The 18,033-nt window shown below is 43.5% G+C and overlaps 1 protein-coding gene and 1 long non-coding RNA gene across 6 annotated transcripts in view; one reads left to right on the top strand and one right to left on the bottom strand.

The window, feature by feature from the left end:
• Positions 1 to 18,033, top strand: part of LOC308579109 — a 262,636-nt gene that overhangs the window by 154,376 nt on the left and 90,227 nt on the right. The window lies entirely within an intron of this gene.
• CDK5RAP2 (CDK5 regulatory subunit associated protein 2) overlaps positions 1 to 18,033 on the bottom strand; it is a 142,585-nt gene that overhangs the window by 68,841 nt on the left and 55,711 nt on the right. For all 5 annotated transcript variants that reach the window (XM_081179603.1, XM_081179604.1, XM_081179600.1 and 2 more), the window contains exons 15-16: positions 6,747 to 6,844; positions 4,068 to 4,195 (exon numbers count right to left, since the gene is read on the bottom strand). In XM_081179603.1, the coding sequence (XP_081035729.1) occupies positions 4,068 to 4,195; positions 6,747 to 6,844 (226 nt within the window). The remainder of the gene's footprint in view (positions 1 to 4,067; positions 4,196 to 6,746; positions 6,845 to 18,033) is intronic.

Genomic DNA, 18,033 nt, shown 5'->3' with positions numbered 1-18,033 from the left:
TGATTCTATGAACAGTTCAAAGGGACAGAATTATGGGGGAACGATGCAAACATATTTTGTTCAGGGCTCAGAATTCAGCCATGCTTGCTGCAGATTCTGAGATGCCTTAGTGGGTAGATATTTTTTGACGTACATAATATACATGACTGTTTCTGTCTACCATGATGCAGCAAAGTAGTCAACTGACTGACAGACTTTGATGTTTTCGGAGGGGTCCAATACCAACATCAATATCAATACCAAATCAATATGAATTCATTTTCCTGCTGACAAACCCTCCTCCTCAGCCTCTAGGTTCTCATGCAGGGTCCTGCTCACCTATAAAAGTCTCACAATGAAAAGACTTCCTGGAAACAGCGGACATCACGCCAGTCTCTCACTCTAGACTTGCTTTTTATGGGCCAGTCCAAGGTGGATGTTACATCCTCAGGCTCCCTACTAGAGCTGGGCAATATCTGGTTTTCAACAATATGATATATCACCAGCTAAGCAATGTAATATACCAATATATCACAATGTCTGAAATAAGGATGGAACTATGTATAGGTGAACGAGGTAATGTCCTGGCAACTGATACTACCTAGGGGTCTAAAACTGACAATTTTTTAAACATATTGTTACAACTGTTATTTTACAGAACAGATAATTTTTTAATTAGCACATTTTAATTAGCATATTTTCTCTTAAATTAAAGTTGCAGAAGTATAGCTAGAACTACAAACTAGAAAGAATGGATAAAATTTTACAGAACAAAAATGTATTTTAAAAAATTTGCCAGGAAAAAATGCATTTCTTTTATAAACCAGGCCAAACTAGAAAGAATAGATAAAATTTTACAGAACAAAAATTTATTAAACAACTTAATCTATTTTCAACTAATCGAAGAATAATTTAAGTAATTTACAAGTGTCAAGTTGCATCTGCTTCTCCACTCAGAGGGCCAAATGCATGAGTAAGCCCCAATGAGTTCAACTAAATGAATTTCTACCTCCCTGGGCATAAGCCGCATTGAATTCAGTAGAGTGCACTGCTTACTAACAAACACCCCATCATTCTCACCTCACAACTATCCAACCTCCTATTTCAGCATAAGGTGGCCAGTTAAATCTCCCCCTTCCATTTCCCCCTATTGTGATGCAGAAGCCTCACCCACCCCCCAAGCCCTCAGCCCACCAATCTCTCACTTTTTATCAAAGGGAGGCAGCGAGGGCAAGCAAGCAAAGAGGTAAGTTCTTTAAAAAAGAAAAACCCTTCCTTTGTAATATGGAGGGAAGCTAATTTAGGGGGAAACAACAATGTAAGCACCAGAAAATGAAAATAAAAACACTTCCCCCCGTTTTTCTGCCAGTGGGACTTGGTGGACAGCAGAGAAGAAAAAGAAAGAAGCAGCACATAAGGAAGTATAGGGCTGGGGAAACAAATGTGTGAGAAAGCAAAGGGGAGAGGAAATAATTGGGGAGATTTCAAGGGTAAGGAGAAGATGGGGAACATAATGAGGGGGGGGACACAGGCAAACACACAAATATGCAGAAGATGAGAAACAAAGAGCATTGACAAGAGAGAAACAGGTGGGAGACAGAGAGGGGGGGTAGGGAGGGAGGGAAGAGGCTTAAACAACAGGGCAGGCTCAGACCTGCATCTCCCTCAACCATTTACCAGCCTGGCACCTTAAAGCAAGAAGCTCATGGCGTCACCATCTATATTACTAAGGAAAGTTCCCAGTGGGCTGCTTTTGTCTGAAACTGCTCTGAGGATTGTTGCCCACTGCAGGAAGCAGAGAGCTCAGACAAACTGCAGGAATCACGAGAAAAGCACTGGCTTCATGGTTTTTCTAACAACATAATACGTGATATATTCCCAGGTCAAATATTTTGAAACGGTTATCATGATGTGGATTTCAAGCCAGTTTTGGATGATAGATCAATAAATTCCTCAGCCCAACTGCCCACAGCTGTGTCCCACACCCAGTTCCAGGTGAAGCAGGTTTATTGTATCCAGCCTCTAATCCTCATTCCACAAGGAGCTGGCCAGGGTCCTGAAACTAGTTTGCCCTCTTGCAAAGTCTTACTTGTAACCCTGTGGTGTCCTAGCCTAGAATATTGGGTAGACTGTAGCTCAATGGCAGCACACACACTTTGTATGCTGAAGATCTGTTTCAGTCCCTGGCATCTCTCGGTAGGGCTGGGAAGAGACCGCTTCCTGAAGCCTTGTAGAACCACTGCCAGTCAGTGTAAACAATACTGAATTAGATGGATACTGAATGATCTGGCTCAGTGTAAGACAACCTATGTCCCTACATAAGAATAAATGGAGTGTGTACACCATGGGTAGGTAAGCTAAGGGCCGGGGGCCAGATCCAGCCCAAACGCCTTCTAAATTTGGCCTGCAGACAGTCCGGGAATCAGCGTCTTTTTACATGAGTAGAATGTGTCCTTTTATTTAAAATGCATCTCTGGGTTATTTGTGGGGCATAGGAATTCGTTCATTTTTATTTTTTTCAAAATACAGTCTGGCCCCCCATAAGGTCTGAGGGACGGTGGACCAGCCCCCTGCTGAAAAAGTTTGCTGACTCCTGGTGTACACTCACTACGTAAGTGGTAACTGGGCTGCCATTTCAAAGCCTTTAGGCATGTATGCATGTAGCAGAATGAACTGGCTACCCTGAAGTGGAAGAATGGACTGAAGCGCTCAACTGTGGAAACCCCAATACTGATTGGTCGCCCTACAGAACAAGATCCTTTTAGGTAGGAAAGAAGCACAACAAAGAAAAAACTATGCTAGAACCTGAGCTAGCTTTTCACTTGAAGCAAACTGGTTGGTGTATGTGTTTTTAAATGCAAGGAAGCATTTATATTCAGCCAGAAGTCTACCACCTCGCTCTGCATCATGCAAAGATCAGGTCTGAATCCATTACTTTACACTGTCTGATAAGGTGACAACACTGTATTACAAGCCTTACACTTCTTAAATTTTAGATTATAAACCCTACTAGGCATGAAGTTGTTTGCGAATGATTAAAAACTAAGTGCTTAGTACATGTTTAGGTGGTACATAACAACAGTAATGAAAAATGGTAGTGTAACAGCCTGCTAAAACGGGAGGAAATTGTTGCTACTTACTTCTGTCCCAAAGCATTCCCTTTAATTGAAATAATTTTTACCCTCACATTCCTTTGTAACTTTTTGACATTTTAGACGTATTAGATTTTTTACTAGCGATCAGTATGCATTGTGAATCTAATGCAGAATCATAATTTGCATATTTAATAATTTGGAGCAAGTGCAAAGTAAAGGTGGGACAGGAAGGCTAGAGGGAGAGGGAGAGAGAGAAAGAAAGAGAGAAACCAGAGGTCCTGGGGGGAAACGCCAGGTTAATAGTGCAGAATATATATTTTTTGGTTTTGGTGCAACAGACTGCGGGAACTGAATAGAAAGAATGGTTTGTGCTATTTAACTGAACAATTTGTAGAAAAAGACCTGTTGTAATCAACTTATTTCAAATCCAAATCAGCTGGGAAGGAGGTATAGTGACTTAGCAGATCTCCCGCATTTTATACCAGGGACAGATAAACCTAGTCCAGGGCAAAATGTGGCTTTCATGGTCTACCTGACCCTCAAAACTTTCCCCACCTGCCATACCCCTCACTGGCCCTACTGCACACCTGAGTGTTTTTGGCTGGTTGGAATGCGTCTGTGAACTCTGATAGTGTCCCTTGCTTGTCTGGTGGATTATAGAAAAGGGTGTGTGAGTGTGTGTATGCAGAAACTAGCCTAGTGTACAAAACGTACAATTTATATTCATTACTCTGTCCACTTTTGCATCTGGACCCACCCACCACTGACGTATGGAGTCAAGAAGGTTGCTTGGAATGTGGCCCTTGCTCTGAAAATGTTCCCCATCCCTGCTGTGATTCATAATTAGCTGCTTCGAATGAGCCATCTGTCATGGATGCTGTAGCTGAGATTCCAGCATTGCAGGGGGTTTAACTAGATGACCCTTGTGGTCCCTTCCAACTCTACCAATTCTATGATGCTATGAAAGATGCTTTGCCACATATTCTTCCTTACCTTCTCTTCTGTTAGCTTTGATTTGACTTTCCAGCCCTCTCCGCAAATTCCAGTTAGCTAAGATGTCATCTTCTAGTTGCTTACGCAACAAAGAAATGTTGTGCAACTCTTCTTGAAGGTTATTTATGCTAAAATAAAATTCAAAAGTAAAAAAAATCAGTATGCTGAAGTTGTAAGGAGGCATCACTCAAGGTTCATCAAACAGTTGGGGTCATTTTCTTGTGAACCTCTGGCATCTTTTATACATCAAGGTTCCGATAAAAGAATTCACTCCAAAGCAGAAAAGAACTAAACTCTCTTGAAAGCATGCAATCCTCTCATCTCGACGCACAGCATTAAAAAAAAAAAAATCTTTACATAAGACGAAAGGAATAGAAACCCTTGCACATCTACATTCTGACATCTTTCAGAACCTTCAAGGCACACTTAATGGGCCAACCTCAAGCTCATTTCTCCCTCCCGCAGAAAAAATCAGACTGAAGTACATTTGGCACAACACACCCTGTTGTTCTGCGTCTATGAGCAACTCCTCTGTCACAGATATTAGATTTATTTTATCTCAAACATCTTCCACTGAACTCATGACTTCCACACTCAAGGGTGTCTGTATGTGTGGAAAATCTCCACATATTAATATAAATGTAGCTTATTTTAATATCAATTGTGACACAGGCAAAGCATCCAAGGATGGAGCTGGTTCTCAAAAGTAAAGGTTGTTGGGGATGATGACATGGCAAGCAAATTGGATCACATTTGCATGGTTAAAATAAGAAGGGGAACATGCCTTCTCTAGGTAGAGTGAAAAGTAAGCATCTGTGAATGCCAATGCTAAGGTTGCTTTTTAAGTCAGTCTAAGAAATAGGGAATGAGAAAGAGAAATCTTCAAAGGAGAAAGGATTCATTTAACACTAATAAATGCTCAGCTCTCCCAACCAAAAAATAAAGATAATAAAAACACATTAAAAAAACTATGTAAACCACAATAGGTGCTCCTTAAAACTCCAACTGCACCTGCCCTACCTCATACGGAATACTTTTAATAGGACAGGGGTAGAGAACTAATTACCCTCCTGAAGTTATTGGTCTTACAACTCCCATCATCCCCAGTCATTGACTATGCTGGCTGGGGCTGATGGGAGCTTGTGTCCAACTTCTTCAGGGCTACCGGTTCTCCACCCTGGTCCAGGCCTGCTCAGCATTGTCTATACCACAGGAACCTATGGCTCTCTGGATGCTGCCGGCTTATAGTTCCCATCATTCTTGACCACTGGCCATTCTGGCTGGGGCTGATGACAGCTGAGAATCCAGCAACTTCTGCAGGGCTACAATTTCTCCATTTCAGCATTAGAAAGAGGCTCAGCTCTTCTGCTGTTTAGAGGCAATCAGTGCCTGGTTTCTGGCATCCAAGCGGAAGAAGCTGGCAAAAGTAGGAGCAAAATTAATAATAATAAAAAACCCAAGAATTAAGTATTGTTGGATTTTTTTAAAAAAAGAAAAAAGGTCACTGGCTTTGCCTAAAACGCTTAACTGTAATGAAGGTCATTCCTTCTGGGACCTAGCTGACAGCAAAAGTTAGTGCTGTCGCTGCGGCAGGGTCATTTCTCCTCAGGTGGAGTGTGACCTTCTCCTCAGGTGGGGGGATCACCTTCCCTCAAGTGGGGGGTCACTTTCCCCTCAGGTAGGCGGGTCAATTGCTATCAGGTGGGGGGTCAAGATTCCCTCGGGGGGGGGGTCACTTCTCCACAGGTGGCCCTTCCTCTCCACCTGGTGGGCCAGGGAACAAGGAGGAAGTTGAGGCTGCAGTGGACATACAGTGGTACCTTGGGTTACATACGCTTCAGGTTACACACGCTTCAGGTTATAGACTCTGCTAACCCAGAAATAGTGCTTCAGGTTAAGAACTTTGCTTCAGGATAAGAACAAAAATCGGGCTCTGGCGGTGCGGCGGCAGCAGGAGGCCTCATTAGCTAAAGTGGTGCTTCAGGTTAAGAACAGTTTCAGATTAAGAACGGACCTCCGGAACGAATTAAGTACTTAACCCGAGGTACCACTGTACAGGTACCATGAAAACACCAATTTTCTGCATTTTCATATTTCACTGCATAGGATGAGTTACATATGGAGTTACAGTAAGCCTCAGGATCAGACACCTCCTCTCCATTGTGACCATGAGATGATTGGAAACATCTGTTTTCATTTTAGATTTACATGGTTTAGCAATATATCCCAAACCCTAAAACTGTGGTTAATCTTAACCATAATTTATTAAAACAAGCCAGATTATTAAACTATGGCTTGGAGCTAGCATGTTTCAATAAACCACAGTTTAGACAGAGCACAGTTGATCAGGTTCAGACAACATGGGAAGCTGTAGTTAATCTAAAACGGAAGTAAAAACTTCCATTTTTTTTGCAGCCATGCTGGAGGTGGAAGAGAACAAAGAAAACAAAATATAATGAAAAGAAGGAACCTAATTGTGCCTCTAGTTCAGCTCATCTTAAGTTTCAGTGGGTACAGAATACCACTGGAGCTACTTGGTCTCAAAGTACTTTAATATAAGGGTGTAAGATTCCTCCTTATTACCAGAACTCTGGGCTGTTGCAAATGGATGACATCCCACTGATCTGATGAGTGACCAGACATCATTGTTTGTATTCAAAGGCAAAATCTGACACTCACCTATTGGTATCTTGCAGGGACTTTATTAGAGCTGAAAAAATGTCACGCTCTTTCTGTAGACCTTCCATTATTCCTGCAAATTCAGATTCCTTTGTTTTCTAATTTAAAAAACAGAAATACATACAAATTATTCTTAAGTAAAAATACCCTGGAAAAGTGCTTGCCAGCAAATTAAGAACCAGTCATAGAATGAATAGCAGAGGCAGAAACATTTTTTTCAAAACAAGAAGTACCCAAGAACAGTTTCCTCAGCTTAAAGTGGCTAATGTTCCCAATGTCTGATGAGTCAGACATCTGACATGTAGTGAGTGGTGAAATGAGACAAGACTTCCTTGGTTGTGGTGCTTATCTTGTGGAACTTTCTTATCGGGGAGACTTACCTGACTCCTTCCTTAATGGGGTTTAGACAGCAGGTTAAGATCTTGCCCTTTCAGAGGGCTTTTGAGATAAATGACCATTAGCTGCCCCCGCAACCCACCTCCTGATGCCCTACTTTAGCTTTGTTGAAATTCCTGAATAACTGCAGTTTCTAGGGCACTGCTATCTACTTGATTTTATGTTGTTGTTTTCTGTTGTTGGAGATCCTAAAGGACAGAAACGGGGCGGGTAGGTTCTCAATAATTTAAATAAGTAAGTAAGTAAGTAAAAGAAATGCATCCACCTGAGTGTTTAAAGAATCCATTTTCCTACTAAGACACTAGAAGATACATTCCCTTTTCTCTCTCTCTTCTCTCTCCCCCCCCCATGTCACTCAGCTGACACCACCGGCAAAGCATGTGTCAGATGTCTTCATTAAGTTAGCAAGTGCCAGAGACTAATCACAAGGTTTGTATGATGCATGTTTGGAATTATTAAAGAGCATATCCCAGATACAGTGGTGCCTCGCAAGATGAAAATAATTCGTTCCACGAGTCTTTTCACCTTGCAATGTTTTTCATCTTGCGAAGCACAGTCCGTCGAAACTGCGCCTCTTCAAGCGGCTTTAATAAAAAAGCGCAAGACGTTTTCATCTTGCGAAGCAAGCCCATAGAGAAATTCGTCTAGCGAAGCAATGCAAAACCAAAAAACCCTTTCGTCTAGCGAGTTTTTCGTCTTGCGAGGCATTCATCTTACGGGGCACCACTGTATGTTAAAACAAACTCCACAGTGGGAATTATTTCAACTGCCATACATGCAAAGTGTTCCATTTGCCAAAGGGCACTGAACAGGGAACTGGATATGTTATCATTCTGTGTGCCACGTCATCATTACAGGTGGCCTGCTTAATTCTTCATCTACTTAAGTTTCCAAAGCTTCAGGTTGTGCACACTTTTGCAGGGGTTTCATGCTGTGACCTTCTCTCATCTAGACCAGGGGTCTGCAACCCGCGGCTCCGGAGCCGCATGTGGCTCTTTTACACCTTTGCTGCGGCTCCGGGGCGGATACTAGCGAGGGGAGGAGGCGCATTGTGTGCCCCGACACTCCCCACTGTGGCGGGCGCTGTACTGGCTGTGACGTCGCATGGGGGCGGTGCATGCGTTAGTCACGCACCGTCCCAACGTCACCTTCCCACCCGCTGTCAGATCGCGGCTCCGGAGATATATTTGTTTTAAATGTCGCAGTGGTTTTGCAGCTCCCAGTTTTTTCCCCCTTCGGAAACGGGTCCAAGTGGCTCTTTTTGTCTTAAAGGTTGCAGACCCCTGATCTAGACGATAATTAACCTTGACTTAGCTTGCTTGCCTTCCTTCCTACTGTGTTATCCAGAAAGCCTCTCAGAACCTCCTCTTGCTAGATCTCATTGTCTTATCAACTACATAGTCTCCTGCATAATTTCCATGCTTGGTTCAAAGTACTGCTTCTGACCTTTAACAGCACTCTGTGACATGTAGTCACAGGAAGGACCACCTGCCTCCAGATATGTCTGCCCATAGGTTAAGATTTTTATCAGGCTCATTCCTCCCAGCAAGTCTGTCATACCAGATGCAACAGATGTTTCTTCTCAGAAGTGAACCTTCACAGTGGTGGCACTCCTAATTCTATGACAGGGATGGGGAACCTGTGGTTCTCTTAGGTGTTGCTGGACCACAACTCCCATTATATCTGACCCTTTATCATGCTGTCTGTGACTAATGGGAGTTGGAGTCCAACACCAGCACAAGTTCCTCACCCAGTTCTAAGAGTCTGGAAAGGGTAGAGGGGAAATTGGATGGTAGCTAGATAGACAGGATGGATCAACGGTGCAGTATCTTTGTTTAGTTAAGAATATGGTAGTGGGGGGGGTGAAGAAGATGAATATTCTGACACTATAACTGTTTGAATGCTTAAGACACATCACAGAAAACGAGCACTAGCGCCAATCACCCGTGACAACAGACAGACATGCTAAATTCACTTGTGGTGGCTTTGCTGTTTTACTGTCAGCACTTATATTTCAGCCATTTGTCTGAATCCACTGATTACACATAGAAAGCATTAAACAGGTGGCTTCTGGCTCCTTTCTTATTCATCACTGCATTTACACAACCACATCTTTATATTTGAAAAGCTTCTGACAAATCAACAGCGATGAGTCCATTAGGAGCAATATTGTATTCTTCTCTGCATATGATTACAATCTCTTCTATGGAAGGCATGAGTTATTCCAATGAGTTCCCCAATGAATTACAAAGAATAAGGCAGATACAGTGGTGCCCCGCAAGACGAAATTAATTCGTTCCGCAAGTTTTGTCGTCTAGCGAATTTTTCATCTTGCGAATCACGAAATCCCATAGGAATGCATTGAAAATCAATTAATGCGTTCCTATGGTCAAAAAAAGTCCAAACAAAGCCAAATTTGGTACAACAACAGTTTATTAACTGCTCTTTAAAGTCACACATACTGTAAAGAGCAGTTCAAAAATTGAAGGGAAAATAAATTAACTTTATAAACATGACAGAAAAACATTTAAAAATCAACAAAGTGTACAGTACATTTTCTAAGACTCTGGGGGACCACTCGAAGAAGGCTCCTCTTCCACTCTTTGCTTCTTGCTCAAGAACCTGTCCATAGTCTGCTGCTTCATCCGCCTTTTCAGCACCTCCCTGAAAGGCGACATGACCCTCGTATCAAAAATGTTCCCAACGTCATGTGCCACGTGCTTCTCAGGGTGGTGCTGCTCTGCAAAAGTCTGCACCTCCTTCCACTTCAGGCAAATGTCCCTCAGTTTTTCGGAGGACAGCCGTTCCTCAGTTGCTTCCTCCTCTTCCAGTGAGGCCTGCTCCTGCGCAGCCTCTGCCTGCAGTTCGACCAGCTCCACGGTGGTCAGCTCGTCGTCGTGCTCCTCCACCAGCTCGCAGACGTCCTCCTCCGTGACCTCCAGGCCCATGGTCCTCCCCAAGGCAACAATGTCCTGCACCACTGTTGACTCTGGTGCATCAGAGTCACTTGGTGCCACACAGTCCGGCCACAGGCTGCGCCAAGCGCAATTCAAATTTCTCTGGCTGATCCCGTTCCAGGCCGTGGTGATCATCTTCAAGCAGGTGACGATGTCGAAGTGGTCCTTCCAGAATTCCCGCAGGGTGATGGTGGTGCAGTCAGTCACCTCGAAGCATCGCCTGAAAAGCTCCTTGGTGTAGAGTTTTTTGAAATTGGCAATGACCTGCTGATCCATCGGCTGGAGCAGTGGCGTGGTGTTAGGCGGCAGGAACATGATGTTGATGAAGCTGAACTCCTCCAACAAGTCCACCTCAAGGCCTTTAGGATGGGCAGGAGCATTGTCCATCAGAAGCAAAGCCTTCAGCGGCAGGTCGTTGTCCAGCAGGTACTGCTTGACAGCAGGGCCAAAAGCAAGATTGACCCAGTCCACAAGCCTTGCTGTTGGATCGCCACATGACACTCAGCCGCTCCTTGTCGATCTTGTGTCTCTTGAAGGCCCGTGGGTTCTCCGAGTGGTACACCAGCAAGGGCTTGATCTTCAGGTCGCCGCTTGCGTTGGCACAGAAGAGCAGGGTCAGACGGTCCTTCATGGGCTTGTGGCCAGGCAACTTGGCCTCCTCCTGTGTGATGAAAGTCCTTTTGGGCATCCTCTTCCAAAACAGCCCGGTCTCGTCGCAGTTGAAGACCTGCTGTGGAACGTAGCCCTCCGTCTTCACAACCTCCAGGAACTCCGCTGCAAAGTCTTCAGCCGCAGAAACATCAGAACTGGCAGCCTCTCCATGCCAGAAAAAAACACACAAGCTTCCAGATTCTTGCAAACCCCTCTCCAACTGTTTCCCCAGCCACCCAGCACACAGAAATTCAAATCCAGAATTTTTTTAAAAAAACAGCAGAGTGGCCCAATGGTCACAGAAAATCATAAAAATGCGGGGGGGAAACACACAAGCTTCCAGATTCTTGCAAACCCCTCCCCAACTGTTCCCCCAGCCACCCAGCACACAGAAATTCAAATCCAGAATTTTTTTAAAAAAAGAGCAGAGTGGCCCAATGGTCACAGAAAATCATAAAAATGCAGAAAAAAACACACAAGCTTCCAGATTCTTGCAAACCCCTCCCCAACTGTTCCCCCAGCCACCCAGCACAAAGAAATTCAAATCCAGAATTTTTTTTGAAAAAACAGCAGAGTGCCCCAATGGTCACAAAAAATCATAAAAATGCAGAAAAAAACACACAAGCTTCCAGATTCTTGCAAACCCCTCCCCAACTGTTCCCCCAGCCACCCAGCACACAGAAATTCAAATCCAGATTTTTTTAAAAAAAAGAGCAGAGTGGCCCAATGGTCACAGAAAATCATAAAAATGCAGAAAAAAACACACAAGCTTCCAGATTCTTGCAAACCCCTCCCCAACTGTTCCCCCAGCCACCCAGCACACAGAAATTCAAATCCAGAATTTTTTTTGAAAAAACAGCAGAGTGCCCCAATGGTCACAAAAAATCATAAAAATGCAGGAAAAAAACACACAAGCTTCCAGATTCTTGCAAACCCCTCCCCAACACCAAGTCCTTGAATTCCAAACACCCCAACCCAAAATCCAAAACCCCCCAAAAAAGTTTTAAAAACTTAACTTACCAATGGCTGCAAAAGAAGTTCTGGAAAAGCTTCAAAAATCACCAAAGTCTTTAAAAACCTCAAAAAAGGCTACTATGTACACTGCGTTCTATGAGTTGCTCCTCGAAGTCAAGTCGCAACTGTATTAACAGTGTTAAGAAAAAGGAAACAAACTTGCAAGACGTTTTGTCTTGCGAAGCAAGCCCATAGGGAAATTTGTCTTGCGAGGCAACTCGAAAACGGAAAAACTTTTCGTCTAGCGAGTTTTTTGTCTTGCGAGGTACCACTGTACATAGCCAACACAGGTTATACTACAGAAACAATTAATGAAGCATTCGACACCCTGACATACAAAACAAGTAGAGAAGTAAAGACTTGCTATCTGGAGATTCCTTACAAGACTCCTAACAGGAACAGCAGCTCGGACCTGAAAGCAATCTAGACAGGAGAAAAGCATGCTCCATGGGTTGACTGCTTGTCAGTTTGTTCGACCACCAGGTATCCTTGGTTATCAGAGCAGTTCAACAATGTAAACTGTTGCCTAGAACAGAGGTGCCTTCCAGGCACCTCTCAGCATCTCTGATTAATGGTCAGCCTGGTATGTGCCAAAGCAATGATTCTTCAGAATCAACTTCATTGGACTGGTCACGTTGTTTGGATGCCTGGTTCCTGTCTTCCAAAGCAACTACTTTATTCCCAACTTAAGAATGGAAAGTGCAACCCCAGTGAACAACACAAGAGGTTTAAAGACGCTCTCAAGGAAAATCTTTAAAAATGTAGTATAAACACCAACAACTAGGAAGCACTGGCCTGCGAGAACTCCAATTGAAGAACAGTCTCTACCAAAGGTGTCATGGACTTTGAAGAAGCATGAACTCAGGACGAAAGGGAGAAAGGAGCTAAGAGGAAGGCACATTTGGCAAATCCTCACTGTCATCAACTCCCACCTAGAAATCTATGTCACCACTGTGGAAGGATGTGCAGATCCAGAAGTGGCCTTCACAGTCACCATGGACACAGTTTCCATTTTCATGGAAGATAATCTTACTCGCTACAAGTGATCGCCAAAGATGGGAGCTGGATCAGTTTAAGAGGCCTGTGGTGAATGTAGAGCACTGCTCAAAGAATTAATCCTGCTAACTGCTTTAAAAGGCTGAGGCTGCAATTCTAAATACATGTCTCTGGGAGTCAATTCCATTGAACTCAATGTACCTTACTTTTGGGATTTCACTGCTAACTACACTTTTAAGTCTCACACGGTATAACCCCTTAGTTGATCCAAAACAAACCTGATAAAGGATAAGCCCCATTGAGCTCACTATAACTTTCTTCTGAGTAAACATGAGTAGTACAAGAGTACTATCTCCTGTCAAATGCTTAAGGCCACCCCATGGTTTGACTGGTCCCTTAGAGTTTGATTGATGATATCACATGACATCCAGCCTCTGAGGGCTGCCATGATCTGCCAGGAGGGCATGTAACCCCTCTACAATCACAGCAGGCCACCATGGACCAATAGGATGAGGTTTTGAACCCCTAGCCAAGTTGGTTTGGCTTCATGACTTTATCCAGTATACTAAAACGATAAACATACCATGTTTATTCACAACTACTTGTGTTTCCCCAACTTCTGACAAACACATACTGTCACAGTGATCAATTTCTTCTAGATTAGGGGGTGTCTGGGAAGGAAAAGAAGAAATATGTCTATGTCAAAAAGTAGATTTCATTTAAGAAACCCTCTGTTGTTTACATGCCATTCTGGGGAGAGATGTAGCACCAATAGTTTTACATAGTTTCCTGAGATCCCATTTAACATTCAGCCTTTTAGAAAGGAGATAAAATAGTGTTATGTCGAATTTTCATAATCTTGAAATTCTTGTTAGTATCAAACCATCCTCCATGCCCCCACCCTGGCCCAGAACATATTCTTAAGCAAAAATGCAGATTTCAAATCATGAATACAGTTGGGTGATGCCTTATATCTTAAGAGATCCTGAGCATGTACTCTGGCTTTTTAACATTGTTGGCTGGGAATGTTAGCGCCCCCAGCCTTTTTCTGATGCACCTGGAAAAGAGCAGTCATATGGAGGAGCTAGAAGGTTGGCTAGCTAGGTCCACCCATGAAGAACAACTCTGCCTTAACTGCATCTGGTTTCCAGAAGAGAAGCTTACTTATATAGAGGTTGCCATTGACAGTGGATTTCTGCCCTGATGGAGTCATCCTGAAATACGTGGCACTAAACGAGGATCACCCCACTGGGTCATTTCTTTGTAGTAAAATCAGGACACTCTACCCCTGGGATTGATTGCAGATGGCCTTGCTCCTAAGTGACAAGTGGAATGCTGAGAAGCAGCTGTCGTAGCGATAGTACAAATACAACACAGAAACACATATGCATTTTAAATGTTTAATTGGTTTTTAACATTTGATCTTGTTGGTGTTATTTCACAATTCAAAATAATTTGAAGTGGGAGAAGGAACTACATCACAAGGAGCTGCAACATGCCCTTCCAATCATTTGAAAGTCCATGCCCCACACTGTTTACCACAGGGAGGGCTATAACCTCAGATGGGAGAGGAAGGATCTCCCATAAAAATAGTAGTGTGTTGATGAAAGGTGCACATCACTATATGTGTTCACAGGAGCAGGCCACCATGCACCCCCCAATTCCACTGGGAAATCTCCACTTCTTCTTTAAGCTATGGTATGAAGAATTGGACAGTGGAATCCTTCCCTTTTCACCCCTGCCTCCATTTCCCTCCCCTGTGATGAGTGAGAGATTGTATGTCCCACAGGGCAGAGGCCTGAATGCTACTACTTCATGAAGCACTGTGCTCATAAATCAGTCCATGTGTTGCTGAACTACAACTCCCATCAGCCCAAGCTAGCATGATGAATGTGAAGACAGATGGGAGTTGGAGCTGAGCACTTGGAGGGCCAAAGTTCCCCATCCCTGATGTAGGTGGTGCTCTATAAAACTAACAATAAGATATATTCTTAGCCAGTGTACACAAAGAAAAATTTGGAAATGTTTCAAGTGTGTAGATAGGGGGAAGGGACCAATCTCATTTACAGAAACAGACCTGCCTTGCCTAAGGAAGTCAACCCTGACAAGAACTTTCCCAACATCAATCACTTCTGAGAGGCTGAGTGCAATGTATTCATGGCAATTTTGAAAGACAGGGCATGCTCAGAAGGGGAGAAAAAATCGCCCACATAAGTTTGAACAGTTGAGATGACTCAGCAACAACTGGCAGGCTGCATCAATTTCAATCACTCCAGCACATCTGCATCACTGCAATGACAACAAAGAACATCAACTTCCAACCTAGGAAAACATCAGGTGCAAAGCTCTGGCCACATGAATAAACTTTGGTGCATTGCCTATAATTCTAGAGCTACAGCAATTTAAGTACTCCAGCTCTATGCATGGGACTTATCCCTGCCCCGAATGCACACAATGTCTCTAAGACATTAATGTCTCTAAACATTAAAAAGGTCACAAGCACAGTGCAAATTATAATGGAGCAGCAAAATATTTTTGTGCTTGTTATGTGTCATAGAATCTACCATGTGGCTTGTATTTGTGCTAAACAGCTTGTTTGCATGGCCTGTGTCCTTGTGTTGCAAGTACACGCAACTCCCCATTTACGCACGTTGTATTTATGTGCTACCACACACACGTGTGGTGCTGGGTACCCAGAAAGGGGGGGGGGAGAGAAGAACCCCATGAAGGATCTCTTCTTTGACCAGCTATAAGGCCAATAACAGGGTTGTTCTGAATGGAGAATCATGATTTAAGATTGTGAGGAAAGGACAGCAGGCAGGACCTTCAGTTAATGTCAGAATGCATGCACACATCACACAAACAACTGGGGAAGAGAACAGTGACAGAAACCCTATCCTTCCAACAAGATATAGATATCTTCCTTCACCTCTTTCTCCTTGTCGCCACCCCTTCCCATTCCCGAGCAGTGGAAGCTCAGTCTGAAAACACTCTGGGTTCCCATACCCTTCAGTTGTTTGTTGCCTCCATTCTACAAATCTGGTGAGGGGAGCACACCAGTGAAGCAAGTACACCTGACTTCTACCCCCAAATTAAAGGACAAGGGTGCGATTGCTGCTTGCTCCTGAATCCTACAACAACCCTTGCCCAGATCCACGCCACACCACTTCACAGACAATGATAAATCCCTTACCAGCTAGTTTGTAAGCAATGCTATCCATGGGGTCTTTGATTCAGGGAAGGGCTGACAATCAAGATGTCCAGGTCAAAGGACTCCATAGAAACACACACATAGAAACACACACACACACACACACACACACACACACACTTTTTCAAGTAAGAGTAAGTCATCCTACCCAGTAAACAGGACACAAAAGTTGTGTATTTGCAGAACCCTTGAGTGAAACATGACTTTTATGAGCTTTGGTTAAGTGAGCCTCATTTAAGTTCAAAGAACACACCAGGAAGAGAGGAGCAGGAGAGAGCAGAAGGACCCCAATCACACAGTGGTTGACGGTAGCGGCAGGTGTGGTGTGGGGACACCAGGTAAGGAGCACACAGCACAAGCAGTTGGTGACTGTGCCGTGTGCCAGTCCTTCTTCCATCCTGGAGAATTGTGTTTGTCTAACTTGAAAAATTAGAAAATTATTGTGGAAAAGTTCATTTATTTCAGTAATTCAACTTAAAAGGTGAAACTAATATATGAGATAGACTCACGACATGCAAAGCAAGATATGTCAAGCCTTTATATAATTGTGAATATCATGGCATACAGCTGATGAAAACCCCAAATTAACAATCTCAGAAAATTAGAATATTAAATGAAATCAGCAAAACAAGGATTGCAAATAGAACAATATTGGACCTCTGAGAAGTAGAAGCATGCATATGTACTCAGGATTTGGTTTGGGCCCCTTTTGCTTGACATATCTCGCTTTGCATGTCATGAGTCTACCTCATATATTAGTTTCACCTTTTAAGTTGAATTACTGTAATAAAGGAACTTTTCCATGATATTCTAATTTTTCGAGTTTCACCTGTAGATGGTTGTTTTCAAAGTGTGGTGCTTGGGGAGCGCTCTTCAGCCCTGTGGAACCTTCAATGTAGGGTTCCTCAGGGTTCAATTTTATCTGCTATGCTGTTTAACATCTACATGAACCAGCTGAGTGGGGTCATCTGGAGTTTTAGAGTATGTTGTCAGCAATATGCTGATGACAGACAGCTCTACTCCTTTACATCTGCAGTTATGGCAGTGGATGTGCTGGACCAGTGTCTTGCCTCAGAAATGAACTGTATGAGAGCCAACAAACTGAAGCTCAATCCAGATAAGACCGAGGCACTAGTAGTGGGTGGCTCCCGAGACAAGATAGAAGGGTGGTTGCCTGTTCTTGATGGAGTTACAAGTACTTGGCTTAGGGTTACTTCTACCTGTAGATCCTTTACTGTTGCTTGAGGCTCGGGCGGCCTCAGCAGTGCCAAGTGTCTTCCATTAGCTTCAGCTAATTAATTAATTAATCCCTTCTTCTGCAGAATCACTCCTCCGCACCTCCTCCTTAGTAGCCCATTTAAGGCTGTCACTCTAGTCTCAGCTTCAACAGCATCCCATTGATCCTAATGCCTCCTTTGCAACATACCGCTGATCTTTTTTTCTTTGCCATTTCCACCAGTTACACAACTAGACATGTTTTCTGTAATTCCACCCATCTCTTGCACACTCTTCTATGAGGAATCTGCAACCAGACCTTTGACAGCATTCTCCAAGTACAAGCAAATTTATTGCCCTTGGTGTTGTGGCGAGATGTTCAAATGTAATCTGAACTATCAGAAAGCCAAATAGATGCCTTCTGCAGTGCTTTATACCACTAGACAGAAATTGCAGGAAGTGGGCCTGGAAGAGGCAATGCCATTTCCTCAGTGTAAAGCCAGCTGCATGGTCCCACTACAGGTCTCATATTCATCTGAATCAATGATGTAGACAGCTGCACAAACCAACATAAAGGTACATCCACACTGTACCAAGGAATCAGCACATGCCTTAAGGACATGTATACTCCACTCCCCCCACCAAAGGGGCAGATGGAGCTCATCAGCCTGGGAAGACAGCCCATCTAGGATAATGATGGGCTAAAGAATTGGTCCTAAACCTCCCCTGCCTTGTGCATATACTCATTTGTGAGAAAGGCTTTGGGAATAAACCCCAAGAAAAAATCAGTACTCATTGGCTTGTGGGACATCTTTGGGAGAAGTGGGGGGGGGGGGACAGTAAAAAC

Source organism: Podarcis bocagei (assembly GCF_964188305.1).
Source record: "Podarcis bocagei genome assembly, chromosome: Z".
Lineage (NCBI taxonomy): Eukaryota > Metazoa > Chordata > Lepidosauria > Squamata > Lacertidae > Podarcis > Podarcis bocagei.
The sequence above is the reverse complement of the archived record's forward strand: the minus strand, read 5'-3'. Positions and strand labels throughout refer to the sequence as shown.